The sequence below is a fragment of the Vulpes vulpes genome, chromosome 12, assembly GCF_048418805.1.
Source record: "Vulpes vulpes isolate BD-2025 chromosome 12, VulVul3, whole genome shotgun sequence".
NCBI lineage: Eukaryota > Metazoa > Chordata > Mammalia > Carnivora > Canidae > Vulpes > Vulpes vulpes.
In genome coordinates, this window is record NC_132791.1 from 70,578,145 (window position 1) to 70,595,268 (window position 17,124).

Below are 17,124 nucleotides of genomic sequence, written 5' to 3' on the forward strand. Positions count from 1 at the left end.
ACACAGGCTCAGAAAGGTTACGGTGCCCAGAGTCACATCCCGCTCTGATCTGGGCAGAACCCAGACTGTCTGATTCTGAGCCTCACAAAGAAGGGTGGAGAGGATCCACTCTGGCAGCAAGAACTCTGATGTTGACTGGGCTTCCCTGCAGTGCCTGGGAGGGCGTGTGGCATGTCTGAGGTCACCAAGCTGGGGAGAGGGCAGCCCAGGCTGGAGGCAGTCTCCTGGGACCCCAGATCCATGTCTCCAGAGGGGTGGCCAGAGCTGGAGAGTGATCCCATTGCTGGTGGGACAGCTCACATCTAGCCCGTCTGAGAGTCTTCAGGGCACACCAGCCACCACTTCTCTCAGGCCCTGCTGGCACCAGACCACCAAGCCACCACTGCTTCACAGTCTCCTAACTGACTACCTCTGGGCACCCCAACCCACCAACCAGTGAGGCCTCTTGAAAATGCCCAGCCCTTCCCAGGGCTTCCCATGGCACGCGGAGTAACACCCAAATTCCTTCGCATAGCTCTCTGGTGTGGCCTGTGGGTGCCCTTGGCCTCAGAACATTCACATCCACCCTGTCCCCGTGGTCGGCAGGCTGCGGCTTTTCCTCCTCTGCCCTCCCTGCTATTTACCTTCCAACTACTTATCATGATCTTTAATTATTATTATTTTTTACAGATTTTATTTACTTATTCATGAGGGACACACAGAGAGAGAGACACACACAGACATAAGCAGAGGGAGAAGCAGGCTCCTTGCTTTGGCTGACTTTTTGGGGAGCCCGATACAGGACTCAATCCCAGAACCCTGGGATCGTGCCCTGAGCCGGAAGACAAACATTCAACCACTGAGCCACCCAGGCACCCTGACGACCTTTAATTATTAACCCCACTGCTTTGTGTGTGGTTTATTTTCTGCCAGCCTCACCAGTGAGGCGGCTCTCCAAGTGCTGGGACCCCAGCTGCCTGGCTTCATGCTGTCTCTCTGCTGCCTTGTAAAGGGCCTGGCAGGCGCAGCACTTAGTGGATCACGGAGACCAGATGGGCAGGCATGCGGAGCTGCCTGGCAGGTGGTTACCACTTCCAAGCCCTGGGCACCCAGCCTCATGGCACAGGGTTTGGGCTGTAGCTCCTGTGACCCCTGGAGATGGACCCTTTGACCTGCAGGTAGCTGAGCAGCCATGAGTGATGGACTGGGCTGAGGGCTTGGCTCAGGCCTCCCAGGGGTCGCTGCTTAGAAAGTGAAGCTGGCTGCGGGGCCTCCCAATGACCACGTTCCCCCATGGCCCGGCCTCGTTCTGCACATAGCTTTCAGACATGTGTTCCAGGCATTGCCTGGATCTGTTGACTTTGCCGTCGGCATGTGGGAGCAATGAAATAAGAGCCAGATGACTTGGGAACTCAATAAAATGGGTCAGAATAAAGGGTTCACTGATCCCATGGTCTCTTTAAACAGAACTGATGTGGTCCTAAGGGGTTTCCCAAACCAGTCTCTCTTAGTCCCTCTGGGGAAGAGACATTTCTTGGCTGTTTCCTAAAGGGTATATTCCTGGAAAAGTGAACTGGAAACAATATTTCCTACTGCCTGGCAGGTGTCCAGCCCACACACGGGGGCAGGGTGGGGAAGGGGGGGATGATCTTGAAGTGCCTGAGGCTGCTGGGGCCATGGTCCCTGTGGACAGCCTGCCCCTGGTCCTCTGTGTTGTGCCTGGACTCCTGAGTCCCGCTCTGACCCAGCCCTCTGCCTCTCCCCACTCATCCTGCTCAGGGTAAGAGCTCCTAAATCCTGAGCCTTGAAAACCCAGCCCACCATGAAGATAGAGATCTCCAGCCAGGCTTCTCTGGGACTTTCTCTGACATAGCCGACTGGGCCAAGGGCTTTTAAACTGAGTTTGTGGGTAGATGAAATGAGGCCTACAGAGTGGCAAATGCAGAGCCAGTAATGAGTCCGAGAGCTGGCACTTAGCTCGGGTCTCTGGCCCAGATTTAATTTGGCCAGTATTATCAGGGAGGACAGAAAGCTTGGCTCTCCAGCTGAGGAGCTCTAGCTCTTGGGCAGGTGCCTCTTCTCTCTGAGGCTAAGTCTGCTCCTCTGAGTTTAAGGGGTAGTAACCATCCCTGCCTCTCTGAACTGCTACAAAGATTGAGTGACACACTGCACCTATGTGAAGTGCCCCAGACAGCAGTGGTAGAGAAGAGGCACCAAAAAACAGTGGCAGAGAATCTAGAATGATAGCATTCTCTCTTTCTCTCATTCTCTCTCTGGCATGCATGCCCCTCCCCCCCAGTAAACACGAACATGCAAATGCACACCCCTTGGATCGTGCATCTTAGAAACATAGATGGTAGTTTTCTGTGGTTTGGATTCAAGTTGCAGAACAGATCCTAACTTAACAGTCGCTCTGAAGTGTGTTGAGATGGTGCCTCGGAAAGACCTCCAGAATTTTGGCTGTGGCAGCACTGTCACTGAAAAGGGTGCCTCCCTGGGATTCAAGGTTAGGCAGGCCAGCCCTGGCATAGAGGTTGACTCTGGCAATTACCCTGTTCACATACTATGCAGGGCAGGCAGTGATGAGAAGCCCGAGTGGAAAATAAACACATTGCATTTGTTGTTGTTGTTGTTTTGAGTAGGCTCCACAGCCAGCACGGAGCCTGACACGGAACTCGATCCCAGGACCCTGAGATCATGATCTGAGCTGAAATCAAGAGTTGGCCATTCAACTGACTGAGTCACCCAGGCACCCTTCTGTGGATTCCTTATATAAATAAGCAAATAAATAACTAAGTAGTGTGATCCAAAAGGCACTCAACATCATAATCAAGAAGGCAATGCAAATCGAGACTACAATGAGACATCACCTCACATCTGTTAGATAGAATGGCTATTATAAGAAAATAAGTGTTAGTAAGGAGGTGAAGAAATTGGAACCTTTGTGCTTTGTTGGTAGGTTATGTCTGGACTCCTGTTTCTGTTTCATTGGTCTATGTGCTTAAAGGTGTCTGTTTTTAAACCAGTACCATGTTGTTTTGATTACTATAGTTTTATATTATGGTTTGAAACCAGGAAGTGGAATGACTGGCTTTGTTCTTTCTCAGGATTTCTTCAGGTATTTGGGTTTTTCCTTTTAAAGAAACTTTATTTTTTTTTAAAGATTTTATTTATTTATTCATTCAGAGAGAGAGAGAGAGAGAGAGAGAGAGAGATTGGCAGAGACACAACACAGGTAGAGGGAGAAGCAGGCTCCATGCAGGGAGCCTGATGTGGGACTCAATCCCAAGACTCCAGGGCCATGCCCTGGGCTGAAGGCGGTGCTAAACCGCTGAGCCATCCAGGGATCCCCAACTTTATTTTTTTTTAAGATTTTATTTATTTATTCATGAGAGAGAGAAAGAGAGAGAGAGAGAGAGGCAGAGACACAGGCAGAGAGAGAAGCAGGCTCCATGCAGGAAGCCTGATGTGAGACTCGATCCCAGGACTCCAGGATCACACCCTGGGGCACTAAACCGCTGCGCCACCCAGGGATCCCCAGGTATTTGGGTTTTTATTTTTATTTATTTTTATTTTTTATTTATTTATTTATTTTTTGGTATTTGGGTTTTTAAAATCCATTTACATTTAATGTAATTGCTCAGAAGACAGGATTTATGCATGCCAATTTGCTATTTAATTTCTCTATGTTTTATGTCTTTTTTCTTCCTCTATTACCCATTATTGCTTCTTTTTTGTTAAATAGATATTTTTTAGTGTACCATTTTAATTCCCTTGTTTCTCTTGCCATACTTTTGGAATAATTGTTTTAGTGGTTGTCTTGGAGTTTATAATTACCATCTTAATAAATAATCTGGCCTGGATGAATAACAATTTGCTTTCTGTTGTAAACACATACATTGCTCCAATATAGCTGTGTTAGTTATTTCCTTCTTTGTACTTTTGGTTGTACTTTTAGGAAATTACTATTTTATACATCTTAAGCCCATCAACACAGTTTTATTGTTATTGCTCTACACAACTGGTTTTTAAATCAGAAGAGAGAAAAGAGTAACAAATAAGAATATATTTACATTGTCTTTCATATTTACTGTGTAGCTACCTCTTTATTGCTGTATGTGGATTTGTTTTTATTTATTTTTAATTTTTAATTTTTATATTTTTAAAGATTTTATTTATTTATTCCTGAGAGACAGAGGGGGGGGGAGAGAAAGGCAGAGATACAGGCAGAGGGAGAAGCAGGCTCCATGCAGGGAGCCTGACATGGGACTGGATCCCAGTTCTCCAGGATCAGGCCCTGGGCTGAAGGTGGCGCTAAACCGCTAAGCCACCTGGGCTGCCCTATTTATTTTTATTTTTAAAGCTTTTACTAATTTATTTATTTGAGAGAGACAGAGAGAGATAGAGAGAAGTGGGGAGAGGGGCAGAGGAAGAAGGGCAAGTGGGCTCCCGGCTGAGCAAGGAGCCCAACACGGGGCTTGATCCCAGGCAGGACCCTAAGATCATGATCTGAGCTGAAACCAAGAGTTAGACGCTTAACGTACGGAGCCCCCCAGGCACCACTTCTGTATGTGGGTATAAATTACTGTCTAGGGGTGCCTGCGTGGTGTAGTTGGTTAAGCATCTGACTCCTGGTTTCAGCTCAGGTAGTGATCTCAGGGTCCTGGGATCAAGCCCCGATCAGGCTTTGGGCTCAGTGGGGAGTCTGATTATCTTCCTCTCCCTCTGCTTCTTCCCTTTGCTTGCACCCTACTCTCTAAAATAAATAAATATTTTTAAAAACACAAATTACTATTTGGTGTCCTTTGGCTTCAAATTGAAGGAATCTTTTTAATATTACCTGTAGGATAGGTTGATAGAAATAAATTCCTTTTTTTTTTTTTTTGTTTATCTTGGCATGTTTTAATTTCTTTCACTTTTGAAGTATACTTTTGCTGTAGATTTTCTCTAAACAGTTTTTTCCCCCTTTCATTAATAGCTGATTTCTTTTCAAGAAGAATCTTATTCAAGATTCCTTTTCTGTGATGAGTCATTATTCTCTTGCTCCTTTCAAGATTCTCTCTTCATTTTTTGCTTTTGGCCATGTGGCTACGAGGTGGTTAGGTGTGGATCTCTTTGAATTTTTCCTACTTGGAGTTTGTTAAACTTCCTGGATGTGTAGAATAATATTTTTGTTTATAGCTGGGAAGGTTTTGGCCACTAGTTCTTCTTTATATAGTTCTTCTGCCTCTTTCTCTCTCTTCTTTACTTCTAAGGCCTCCATTGCATGTATGTTGGCACACTTGATATTGTCCTACAGGTGTCTGAGACTCTGTTCATTTTTCTTCATTCTCTTTTGTCTTTCTTAGACAGGATCATCTCAACTGATCTATCTTCAAGTTTGCTGATTCTTTCTTCTGCCAGCCCAAATCTACTGTTGAACCTCTACAGTGAATTTTTCATTTCAGTTATTGTAATTTACAGCTTCAGAATTTCTATTTTTTTTAATACTTTTTATCTCTCTCGTGATAGTCTCCATTTGGTGGTATATAATTCTTCTGCTTTCCTTTAATTCTTTAGACTTGGTTTCCTTTAGTTCTTGAAACATAATTTATAACAGTCAACATAAAATTTTTGTCTAGGGGCACCTGGGTGGTTCAGTTGGTTGAGTGCTCGTCTCTTGATTTTAGCTCAGGTCATGATTTCAGGGTTGTGAGATTGAGCCCTGCATCTGGCTCTGTGCTCAGCATGGAGTTTGCTTGACCCTCTTTCTCTGCCCCTCCTCCTGCTCACATTCTCTCTCTCTCTCTCTTTCTCTCTCTCAAATAAGTAAATAAACTCTTTTTTTTAAAGATTTCATTTATTTATTCATGAAAGACACACACACACACACACACACAGAGGCAGAGACACAGGCAGAGGGAGAAGCAGGCTCCATGCAGGGAGCCCGATGTGGGACTTGATACCGGGACTCCAGGATCACGTCATGGGATGAAAGCAAGGCACTAAACCGCTGAGCCATCCAGGGATTCCTGTAAATAAACTCTTTAAAAAAATAAATAAAATCTTTGTCTAGTAAGTCTATTTGGACTTCTGCACAGTTTTTATTGACTGGGGTGGGTTTTTTTTTTTTTTTTCCTTTTTCATTGGATAGTTTCTTGTATCTTTGTGTATCTCGTTTTTTTTTTTGTTTTTTTTTTGTTTTTTTTTTTGTTAAACACTGCATTTAAAATACTTTAATGTGGCTACTCTGGAAATCAGCCATCCACTCTCCTTTCCAGGATTTTTGGTGCAGTTTGTTGTTGCTCTTTGTTTGCTTAGGGGTCTTCCTTGGACTAATTCTCCCAAGCATATATTCTTTGTTATGTGCAGCTTCTGAATTCTCTCTTGGTTAGCTTCATGATCAGCTTAGACAGAGGCTTCCTTTAATGCCTTAGTCTAGTACAGCCTCCATTCTGTGCCAAGGGGCTCTTTGTGTCTGTTGGAACACAGCTTCAATGCTCTGCCAGCTTGTAATTCTGCCTTTTCCTTCACTTCCTGCTTGAGCAGGGCCTCAAGGTCAGCCAGAAGTGAGAAATTGGGGCTCTTTCAGGTCTGCTGTGGACATGTACACAGCTTTACACATGCATATGCCTTCTAGATTCCCAGGAATATGCTGGAGCATTTGGTCAGCTTCTTGCTTATTCCAATTGGTGTTGCTACCTTAGGCAGCTGCAATGTTAAACACTTGCTACTGAGTGTTTTTGGCAAGCATTCTGGCATAGAGCTTTTCCCAGTGAGTGAGCTCTGCATCAGGTCAAATAAATACAAATCCTATGTATGGACTCTTCCTGGAAGTTGACAGATAGTGACAATTCTCTGGGAAGGAGCATTTGGGGAGCTTCAAATTGTTTTGCTTCCTTCAGTGAGTGCTACTTTTTGCAGGGACTGTGTTTATGAGATTGATGGTTTTTAAGGCTACCATGGAGCTGAGAAATGGGCAAGTTAAATGCTACAAACCTCATTGTTCTTAGCAAGGTACTTGTCTTGAATAAATATTTCTTTGGTTGTTACCAGACATTAATTTCCAGGGTTCTGAAAAGGTCATTTTTCCCCACTAGTGTTATTTTTTTTAAGATTTTATTTAAATAAATAAATTCATGAGAGACACAGAGAGAGGCAGAGACACAGGAAGAGGGAGAAGCAGGCTCCCTATGGGGAGCCCAATGTGAGAATTGATCCCAGGACCCTGGGATCATGTCCTGAGCTGAAGGCAGATGCTCAACCACTGAGCCACCCAGGTGCCCCTCCCCCCTAGTGTTCTTGCTGCTTTTTATGGAGAAGCCGATTTTCAGAGGTCCTTGCTCTACTATTCCAGAAGTGCTTCTTCCACTGATTTTTAGAAAAGGTTTCTTGGGGTCAGGGTAGATTAAAAATCCTAGCACAAACATGGTAAGATGGACCTGCATGACTGTAGTAGAGCTGATAGTCCTTTAAAGTACTAGTTCTTGGGATCCTTGGGTGGTGCAGCGGTTGGTGCCTGCCTTTGGCCCAGGGTGCGATCCTGGAGACCCGGGATCGAATCCCACATCGGGCTCCCGGTGCATGGAGCCTGCTTCTCCCTCTGCCTGTGTCTCTGCCTCTCTTTCTCTCTCTCTCTGTGACTATCATAAATAAACAAAAATTAAAAAAAAATTAAAGTACTAGTTCTTAAGCCACAGAAACTGTTGGAACTCTGAGATCTAAAAACCCTTCCAAGGACCAGGGCAGAAAGTGAACGGCAAAACCAGGCCAAGTGGTCTCCATGGGCTACTGAACAAATGAAGAGAACATTGTTGTATGAATCAGAACACAAAATATAAATGATTATCTTCTAACAATCATTTACAAACTATATGGCTACTGTTCTAGAATTTTCCAGTGGGGGACCCCTGGGTGGCTCAGTGGTTGGGCGTCTGCCTTCGGCTCAGGGCGTGATCCTGGAATTTGGGATCGAGTTCTGCATTGGGCTCCCCGCAGGGAGCCTGCTTCTCCCTCTGCCTATGTCTCTGCCTCTCTCTCTCTCTGTGTCTCTCATGAATAGACAAATGAAATCTTTAAAAATATATAGAATTTTTCAGTGGAACTCACAGAATGGTTTCCTACCCTAGGGGTCACAAACTCCTGGGAGTACATGTGGAGTAATTGACGGTCCTCAAATCCAAATGGAAAGGAAGCATCATTAGTAGAGTGAATACATCTGTTTTGTACTTAGATGTACTTTCAAGTGTATACTGCCACTAATAAAGACACAGAACTATTTAAAGCAACAACAACAATAACAGAACCCTAGCACCGAGACTGTTGATCTAAGGTAGGCAGCTGCAGAGACCAGGGGAGCGTCTCCATTTGTCTCTGCAGGTTTAGCATGGGCACTAGCCAAGCAGCATTTGACTGCTTCCTTGTGTCTTCCTGGCTCCTAACCATTTATCCATCATTTGTCCACCAATCCCTCTTTCCCTCTTCTTTCTCCCTTTCCTCCTTCCTTCCTGTCAACAAGCATTTGCTGACCATCTCCTGAGTGCCTAAGGGTCCAGTCCCAGCCTCAAGGAGCCCCTGCTTTGGTGGAGAAGGACAGGTGTGCAGGGATGCCTGGGTGGCTCAGTGGTTGAGCATCTACCTTCAGCTCAGGCCCTGGTCCCCGGGTTCTGCGATTGAGTCCCACATTGGGCTCCCTGCATGGAGCCTACTTCTCCCTCTGCCTATGTCTCTGTCTGTCTCTCTCTCATGAAAAAATAAATAAAATCTTGAAAAGAGAGAGAGAGAAGGACAAGTGTGCAGAGCAGACCACCACAACCAGGCACAGAGGTGCTGGGACAGAGGCAGATATCTGGGGATGGGGGAGATGGGGAGAGTGGATGTTCATGGGGAAAAGAGCATCTGGATGGAAAAAGCATCCTGCCCAAGGTCCCTAGAAAGAGGACCCCAGAGTACAAGAGTAGTGTTGGGCTTCTGGGGCTGAGAAATGGGGGAGATGAGAAATCTATTCCATTATGATGGAGGTGCATAAACACTGTAGGGTTCTGGAGGCATTTCCAGGCAAAGACTCTCTCGGCCTGGGTCAGCTCTGTCTGTAGGTCCGTGGCGGCAGCTGTAGCAGGAAGGCATCTCAGCCAGATATCAGTCCACCAGACAAAAAGAGCCCTTCTCTGTGGGATGCAGGAAAAGGCCTGGTTTGTACAAGGGAAGACACCAAAGTCAGGATGTGCGTGGATATGAAACTATCTGGAAATAAACAGGAGGCCCAGCCAAAGCTAATCCAAGAGGGACATCTGCTCTGTGCTGCTCACACCATTCCCTGAATGGCAGAGAATTAGGACCCCACGTGGGAGAGGGCAGGAAGGAGGTGCTGCCCATCCCTTGGCCAGCTGCTGACCTCACACAAGACACTTATCCACTTGGAGCCTCAGTTTCCTTATCTGCAAAATGGGGATGATAACACATTCTTATCTTTTCCATGGCTCTGTGAGGGTCACATGAGATGAAGGCCTTCAGAGGACCCAGCACAGAGGCCCAACAAATCCTTGTCTTTCTTTGGCTTTTAGATGGTTTTTTTTTTTTTTTTTAAGTGTTTATTTATTTATGCATGAGAGACACAAAGAGAGAGGCAGAGACATAGGCAGAGAGAGTAGCAGGCTCCCTGTGGGGAGTCCAATGTGGGACTTGATCCTAGGACCTCGGATCACGCCCTGAGCTGACTGCAGATGCTCAACCACTGAGCCACCCAGGTGTCCCTGACTTTTGGATTGTTTTAAACTGGAGTCCTAATTCAAATGGATTTTTGAGTAAGCTGGGTAATATTATACTTTGTCCTAAAACAAGTCACTATGTATTCCTCATTTCCTTTCCTAAAGGACATCAGAAGCTACAATAAAATGCAATGAAACCTTTTACAAGAGTAGGAAAGAGAGCTGAGTCATGAAGTGTGTTGTGGAAAGCTGGTAGTGGTGTGTGTGTGTGTGTGTATGTGTGTGTGTATGTGTGTGTGGCGGCGGGATTGCACACAAAACCCAGAGTAAAGAGAAGTGTTAGCAACCAAACACAAAACAGCCTCAGCTCTGGAAGTCAAAGTGCGCAGAGATCCATGAGGAGTGTTTCCTAGCAGTGAATTCTAGGGCGTTTATCTTGAAGTCCTCTACCTAAGGAATTAGATAGGGCAAGCAGGCAGTGGTACAGGGGTGGGAAGCCCATGCTGGTGCCAGGGAGAAGACTCTGAGGTCCAGAGAGAATGTGCTGCCCTGTTGCCCCCTGGGTTACAATCTGCCTGGGGTCCCATAGGGGCTGGGCTCCTCTGGCATCAGCTACTACGCTCTCCTGGTGAAGCTGCTTAAGAGCTGAGCATGTGTGCATTCATTCCTTCTCTGTCGTGTGGACGTGCTTCCCCTGAGCCTGCTGGGTGCTGGGCTCTGCACTGGGTGCCGAAGACTCAGGGTGGGAGCCCCTAGCCAGCTGGGTCAGAGGAGGCTTTTTGGAGGAGATGCCTGAACTAGATGTAAGGACAAATATTAATGAACTTGAACAGAGACTCTGGGTAGAGGAGGAGATATCGTGGGCAGGCTTGGGGTGGGAGGCCCTGACCCCCAGGTAAGATTGGAGGGGGGGACATTGTGGGGTCAAGGATGCTGCCCTAGAGTCTGCATGGGGAGGTGGTGGCCAGAAGTCTCCCTGAGATGATGGGGAGCCTGAGAAGAGCATGTAGGGTGGCAGGTGCTGGGTTTGGGGCAGGCAACATTCAGCCCCCCGGCCCAGAGATGACTAGGAGGAGGTGTCATCAATATCATGGGGGAGCTGGAGCCACAGGGTGGCAGAGAGGACAGAAGAGGGCCACAGGCAGGCTTGTTTGAGAGTCAGGTAGGGTCCCAGGGAACAGGTAGAGAGGGAGGGGTGGGAGATGCGGGAGCAAACAGACTGGAGCTGAGCCAGGAACACGGGGGCAGGGCCGCCAGTCAGGGTCAAGGAAAAGATGGCACAGGGGCACAGCGTCTGCCAGCATGGCCATGGGAGGTCAGAGGGCCTCTGGGCAAACTGATGTCGGTGGCAAGGCTGTGGAGGGACCAGAGGCCTGGGATGATGGAAGCTGAGGGTGTGGAGCAGGGGTGGGCACCAGGTAGGTCTAGAAGCTTCACGGCCACAGGGTAGGGGGTGTGTAGGGTGAGTGCATTTTGGGTGGAATGAAGGTGGCAGAAGGGAGGGGGCGGCAAGTATAGGTGAGTCTGCGGGCCGAGTGTCAGGACAGTGGAGGAGTCCCCTCCTGGGACTGTGCCTGGGGAAGGACAGTCCAGGTCTGGGGAGGGCAGGGGATGCACCCAGCAGGCCAGTTCATTGTGCGGAGGGATCCCTGGTAGAGACAGGGGCTGGTGGAACCATCACTAGCTCCCACAAAGGGAAGAGGATGTTTCAGGGGCTGACTGTGACCTTTGGGAGTGGCTAAGGGCGCAGAAGGACTGTCACTGGAAGCACAGATGCGGAGAAGCCAAGGTAGACAGTATTGGATGCTGGGGCTTAGGGGACAGTGGCCAGCTGTGAGGGAGAGGAAGGCCCGGCCCCGGGGTCCAAGCATCCCAAGTTATGAGGAGGAACAGGTACTGGCACCTGCGGCTGGGTATCAGGCCAAGGGCGGACTTGCAGGCCTGGGTTTGGAAATCAAGAAAACCAAGGACTCACCAGGGTCGCCTCTTCTTCCAGCCTTGCCACGCCGTCCGGGAGGGCCTGGGCAGGAGAACAAGACACCGGTTGAGAAGGGAAGCCAGGGGATTTGAGCGCAGCCCACCCAGCCCTGTGCCCCTGCTGGCCACACAGAGACATGTCGTGGCCTTCCAAATACCCGAACTCGGGAACAAGAGGCACGGTCTTGTCCACTGCCTGTCCCTCCTCCACCACCTGGAACTTTCCGTACCTCCCTCCCCCAGAGCCCAGGGGGGAGCTGCTGATGAATTGCTCATGTTTTATGGCACTTAAAATCCACACCAATGTGCGATGTCCTGTGTCCACAGATTTGCTTTTTTAAGATTTTATTTTTTTATTCATGAGAGACACACAGAGAGAGCAGAGACATAGGCAGAGGGAGAAGCAGGCTCCATGTAGGGAGCCTGATGTGGGACTTGATCCCAGGACCCTGAGCCAAAGGCAGAAGGTCAACCACTAAGCCACCCAGGGGCCCCCATATTAGCCATTTTTAAGTGAACAGTACAGAAGTATTAACTGTATGCATGTTGTGCAAACAGAGCTCTAGAACCTTTTCATTCTGGAAGATTTGAAACTCTATCTGTGGAACAACTCCCCTTTCCCTATCTTCCAGCCCCTGGCAACCACCACTCTATTTTGTTTCTAAGAGTTTGCTTATTCTAGGCATCTCATTTAGGGGCAATCATACAGCATTTTTTTCTGACTGGCTTATGTCACGTTGCATAATGTCCTCAAAGTTCATCCATGTGGTAGCAAGTGACAACTTCCTTCTTTTTAAAGCTGAATAATATTCCACCGTATGCATACACCATGTTTTCTTTTTTTTAAGCTTTCAAAGGCTTTAATTAATTAATTAATTGGCTTTTATTTATTTATTTATTTTTAATTGGAGTTCAGCTTGCCAACGTATAGCATAACACCCAGTGTTCATTCCGCCAAGTGCCCCCCTCAGTGCCCATCACCCAATCACCCCAACCTTCCGCCCACCTCCCCTTCCACTACCCCTTGTTCATTTCCCAGAGTTAGGAGTCTCTCATGTTCTGTCATCCTCACTGATATTTTCACTCATTTTCTCTCCTTTCCCTTTATTCCCTTTCACTAATTTTTATATTCCCCAAATGCATGAGACCACATAATGTTTGTCCTTTTCCAATTGACTTACTTCACTCAGCATAATACCCTCCAGGTCCATCCATGTCGAAGCAAATGGTGGGTATTTGTCATTTCTAATGGCTGAGTAATATTCCATTGTATACCTAGACCACATCTTCTTTATCCATCATCTTTCAATGGACACCGAGGCCCCTTCCACAGTTTGGCTATTGTGGACATTTCTGCTAGAAACATTGGGGTGCAGGTGTCCCGGCGTTTCACTGCATCTGTATCTTTGGGGTAAATCCCCAGCAGTGCAATTGCTGGGTCGTAGGGCAGGTCTATTTTTAACTCTTTGAGGAACCTCCACACGGTTTTCCAGAGTGGCTGCACCAGTTCATGTTCCCACCAACAGTGCAGGAGGGTTCCCCTTTCTCCGCATCCTCTCCAACATTTGTGGTTTCCTGCCTTGTTAATTTTCCCCATTCTCACTGGTGTGAGGTGGTATCTCATTGTGGTTTGGATTTGTATTTCCCTGATGGCAAGTGATGCAGAGCATTTTCTCATGTGCCTGTTGGCCATGTCCATGTCTTCCTCTGTGAGATTTCTCTTCATGTCTTTTGCCCATTTCATGATTGGATTGTTTGTTTCTTTGGTGTTGAGTTTCAGAAGTTCTTTATAGATCTTGGAAACTAGCCCTTTATCTGAAAGGTCATTTGCAAATATCTTCTCCCATTCTGTAGGTTGTCTTTGAGTTTTGTTGACTGTATCCTTTGCTGTGCAAAAGCTTCTTATCTTGATGAAGTCCCAATAGTTCATTTTTGCTTTTGTTTCTTTTGCCTTTGTGGATGTATCTTGCAAGAAGTTACTGTGGCCGAGTTCAAAAAGGGTGTTGCCTGTGTTCTCCTCTAGGATTTTGATGGACTCTTGTCTCACATTTAGATCTCTCATCCATTTTGAGTTTATCTTTGTGTATGGTGAAAGAGAGTGGTCCAGTTTCATTCTTCTGCATGTGGATGTCCAATTTTCCCAGCACCATTTATTGAAGAGACTGTCTTTCTTCCAATGGATAGTCTTTCCTCCTTTATCGAATATTAGATGACTAGGGTCCACTTCTGGGTTCTCTATTCTGTTCCATTGATCTACGTGTCTGTTTTTGTGCCAGTACCACACTGTCTTGATGACCACAGCTTTGTAGTACAACCTGAAATCTGGCATTGTGATGCCCCCAGCTATGGTTTTCTTTTTTAAAATTCCCCTGGCTATTCGGGGTCTTTTCTGATTCCACACAAATCTTAAAATAATTTGTTCTAACTCTCTGAAGAAAGTCCATGGTATCTTGATAGGGATTGCATTAAACGTGTGAATTGCCCTGGGTAACATTGACATTTTTACAATATTAATTCTGCCAATCCATGAGCATGGAATATTTTTCCATCTCTTTGTGTCTTCCTCAATTTCTTTCAGAAGTGTTCTGTAGTTTTTAGGTAATAGATCCTTTACCTCTTTGGTTAGGTTTATTCCTAAACACCACGTTTTCTTCATCCATTCATCTCATCGGGTGATGGATGCTTGGGTCGCTTCTACCTCTTGACCATTGTGAACAGTGCTGGGATGGACAGGGGTGTACAACCATTGCCTCAATATCCTCTTTCCATGGGATGCCTGGGTGGCTCAGTGGTTGAGTGTCTGCCTTTGGCTCAGGGCGTGATCCCCGGGTCCTGGGATTGAGTCCCACATCTGGTTCCCCATGGGTAGCCTGCTTCTCCCTCTGCCTATGTCTCTGCCTCTCTCCCTGTGTCTCTCATGAATAAATAAATAAAATATTTAGAAAAAAAACCCTCTTTCCAATGCTTTTGTATATATATCATACAGCAATTCTAGTTTTACTTTTTGGAGGTACCTCCGTACTGCCTTCTGTGCTGATACCACCATTTTACATTCCCACCAACGAAGGCTTCAATTTCTCCATAGCTTCACTGACACTTGTTAGGCTGCCCTAATGGGTATGATGTGATATTGCATTGTCGTTTTAATTTGCATTTCCTTAATAATAATTAATGATGTTGAACATCTCCTCTTAGACCTGTTGGCTATCTGTATGTGTGTCTTCTTTGGAGAAATGTTTATTCACTGTCCATTTTTTAGTTGGATTTTTGTCATTGTTGAGTGACAGAGTTTCATATTCTGGATATTAACCCCTTATCAAGCACATGGTTTGCAAACATCGTCTCCCATTCTATAGGTTGTCTTTGTGCTCTGTTGATGGTTTCCTTTGCTGGTTGGAAGTTTTTAAGTTTGATGTGGTCCATTTTATCTATTTTTGCTTTTGTTGCCTTTTTAACCTTTTGAGTTAATTTTTGTCTATAGTGTGAGGTAAGGGTCCCACTTCAATTCTTTTGCATGCAGATATTCAGTTTTCCCAACACCACTTGTTTAAGAGACTGTCTTTTCCCGACTATATATCCTTGGCACCTTTGTTGAAGATCATTTGACCATCTAAGTGACATAGCCCTGAATATTGAGAGCAGAAATTAATGCCAGTTACATGGCTCTTGTTTTCCCTTAATACCAGACACAGACCTTGAGTTTTGTGCTGGAATCACCCATGGGCCATGTTGACTTGGCATGGCTGAGATTCTGGCATTCTCATAACAGACAACAGCTCCTCACACTGGCGAGGGACTTGCAGCTTATGGAGGACCTCCAGGTCTGTAACCTCAGTTGAGGCCTGCTCATGCCCATACCACTGGGTCACTGGCCAACTTGACATCTCCATGTGGATCTCACCAAAATCTCGGGCCTGTTGTGGCTGAAACATACATCCTGGTCTCCTTCCCAGCTGGTGTGTGCAGCAGGCCTGGTATTAGGCTTTTTTTCCTCTCTGGGCACATCTGTTTTCAGGGAGAGTGAGGGTGTGGGAACAGGAACCCCACTGGCACACAGAGCATCATGCTTCTCTGCTTGTAAGAGGAAAAAGGCCCACTTTCACTCACAAGGCCCAGTGCGTTGGTCAGGTCACTGGCTTCCAGGCTTTCACCAGGCCACAGAAGCTCATGCTTGGCTCAGCAAGCCTCAGCAAGCACGTTTGGGCCTCAGACTGAGGCGGGACATGGCAGGAGGGGGTCTCACAAGTGGGAGAGTAAGACAGGCTCTTCCTGGGTTTGAAAGCTAGAGCACACCATGGTTTCCTGCTGGTCATTACTGGGCATGACTGTAAAATTCTCTGTCTGTGTAACTCAAGCCAGATGAAGATATTTGCCTTCGTTGAGGCAGCTGAACTAATGGATTTGTCTGGTGGTTCTTCTGGGTGGCATGGTTAGGCAGAAGGCCCAATGAGGAGGGGTGCTAGCAGGCGAGCAGCTGCCTGGGCAGGGTGCAGCTGCCCGGGCTCTGCCTCCCAGAGTCTTTGGGGAAGTTTCCAGCAGGCCTGGAGTGGGGTAAGGCCCAGATATCCCTGGGCATCCAGGGCCTGTGGGGCTGCAGGCTCATGAGGCTGGGTGGGACTCCTAACTGAAAGGGCCTAGGTAGAAAAAAGAGAATGAGCCTGATGCACTTGAACCCTCTTCAAGGCCAACCCAAACCAGACACTAGAGGCTGCAGCATGAACAACTCACAAACTGACGATTGGTCAACCCTTTGTGCAAACTAGCGAAAGCAGGCCCCTGGCCCAGTGGTTTGCCCCAGAACTTTCTCCTTGCTCTTTTTCTCCTTTTCCTTCCTTCGTCCAGTGGGAAAACCTCTCCCACTGCTAGCACACACTCAGACATTCAGGCTGCCCTGGGAGGCCTCTGGGAATTTGTCTAGATTGGCCTGGTATGTACAGATGGGAAAAGTGAAGTTTTGAGGGGGAAAGCAGGTCTTGCCCAAGGATGCTGTTGGAAAAGCTGTTCCAGCTGGAAAATCTGCATGTGATGAAGCCCAGGTCCTGCCCCACCTCCGCATGGGACCCACACAGTGGCATCTGTGAGGTGTCTTTCCAGTGGCTGTGTACAACAGACACCAACCAGACGGTGGCAGCGCAAGAGGAGAAAGACATGACTCATATGGCTGTCTGCCTGGAGTAGTTTACTCAACCTCTCTGGGCCTTAGGTTCCCAACCCACAAGGGTGGAATTTCAGGGGTGGCAGGATTATAGGTGCCATGCAGAGCCATTAAACAGAAGGGCTGGCAGCATTTCTACCAGCTGCACAAATGAGGGGCCTATTTGGGATCCCAATAAGTAACTGGCTGGATGGGCCTTTGGGTCTTTGGAACATGGGGGCACTGATGTAAATGGGCTCTTATGTGTCCCCCAGGGTGGGTAAAGCCTGACACAAAGCAGCTGCACTCCAGTGACTTTGTGGGCAGGGTTGGAATCCAGATGCAAGG

The 17,124-nt window shown here is 47.0% G+C and overlaps 1 protein-coding gene across 1 annotated transcript in view; it reads right to left on the reverse strand.

The window, feature by feature from the left end:
* COL23A1 (collagen type XXIII alpha 1 chain) overlaps positions 1–17,124 on the reverse strand; it is a 326,570-nt gene that overhangs the window by 55,854 nt on the left and 253,592 nt on the right. The window contains exon 3 of the mRNA XM_072728803.1: positions 11,641–11,685. Within this exon, the coding sequence (XP_072584904.1) occupies positions 11,641–11,685 (45 nt within the window). The remainder of the gene's footprint in view (positions 1–11,640; positions 11,686–17,124) is intronic.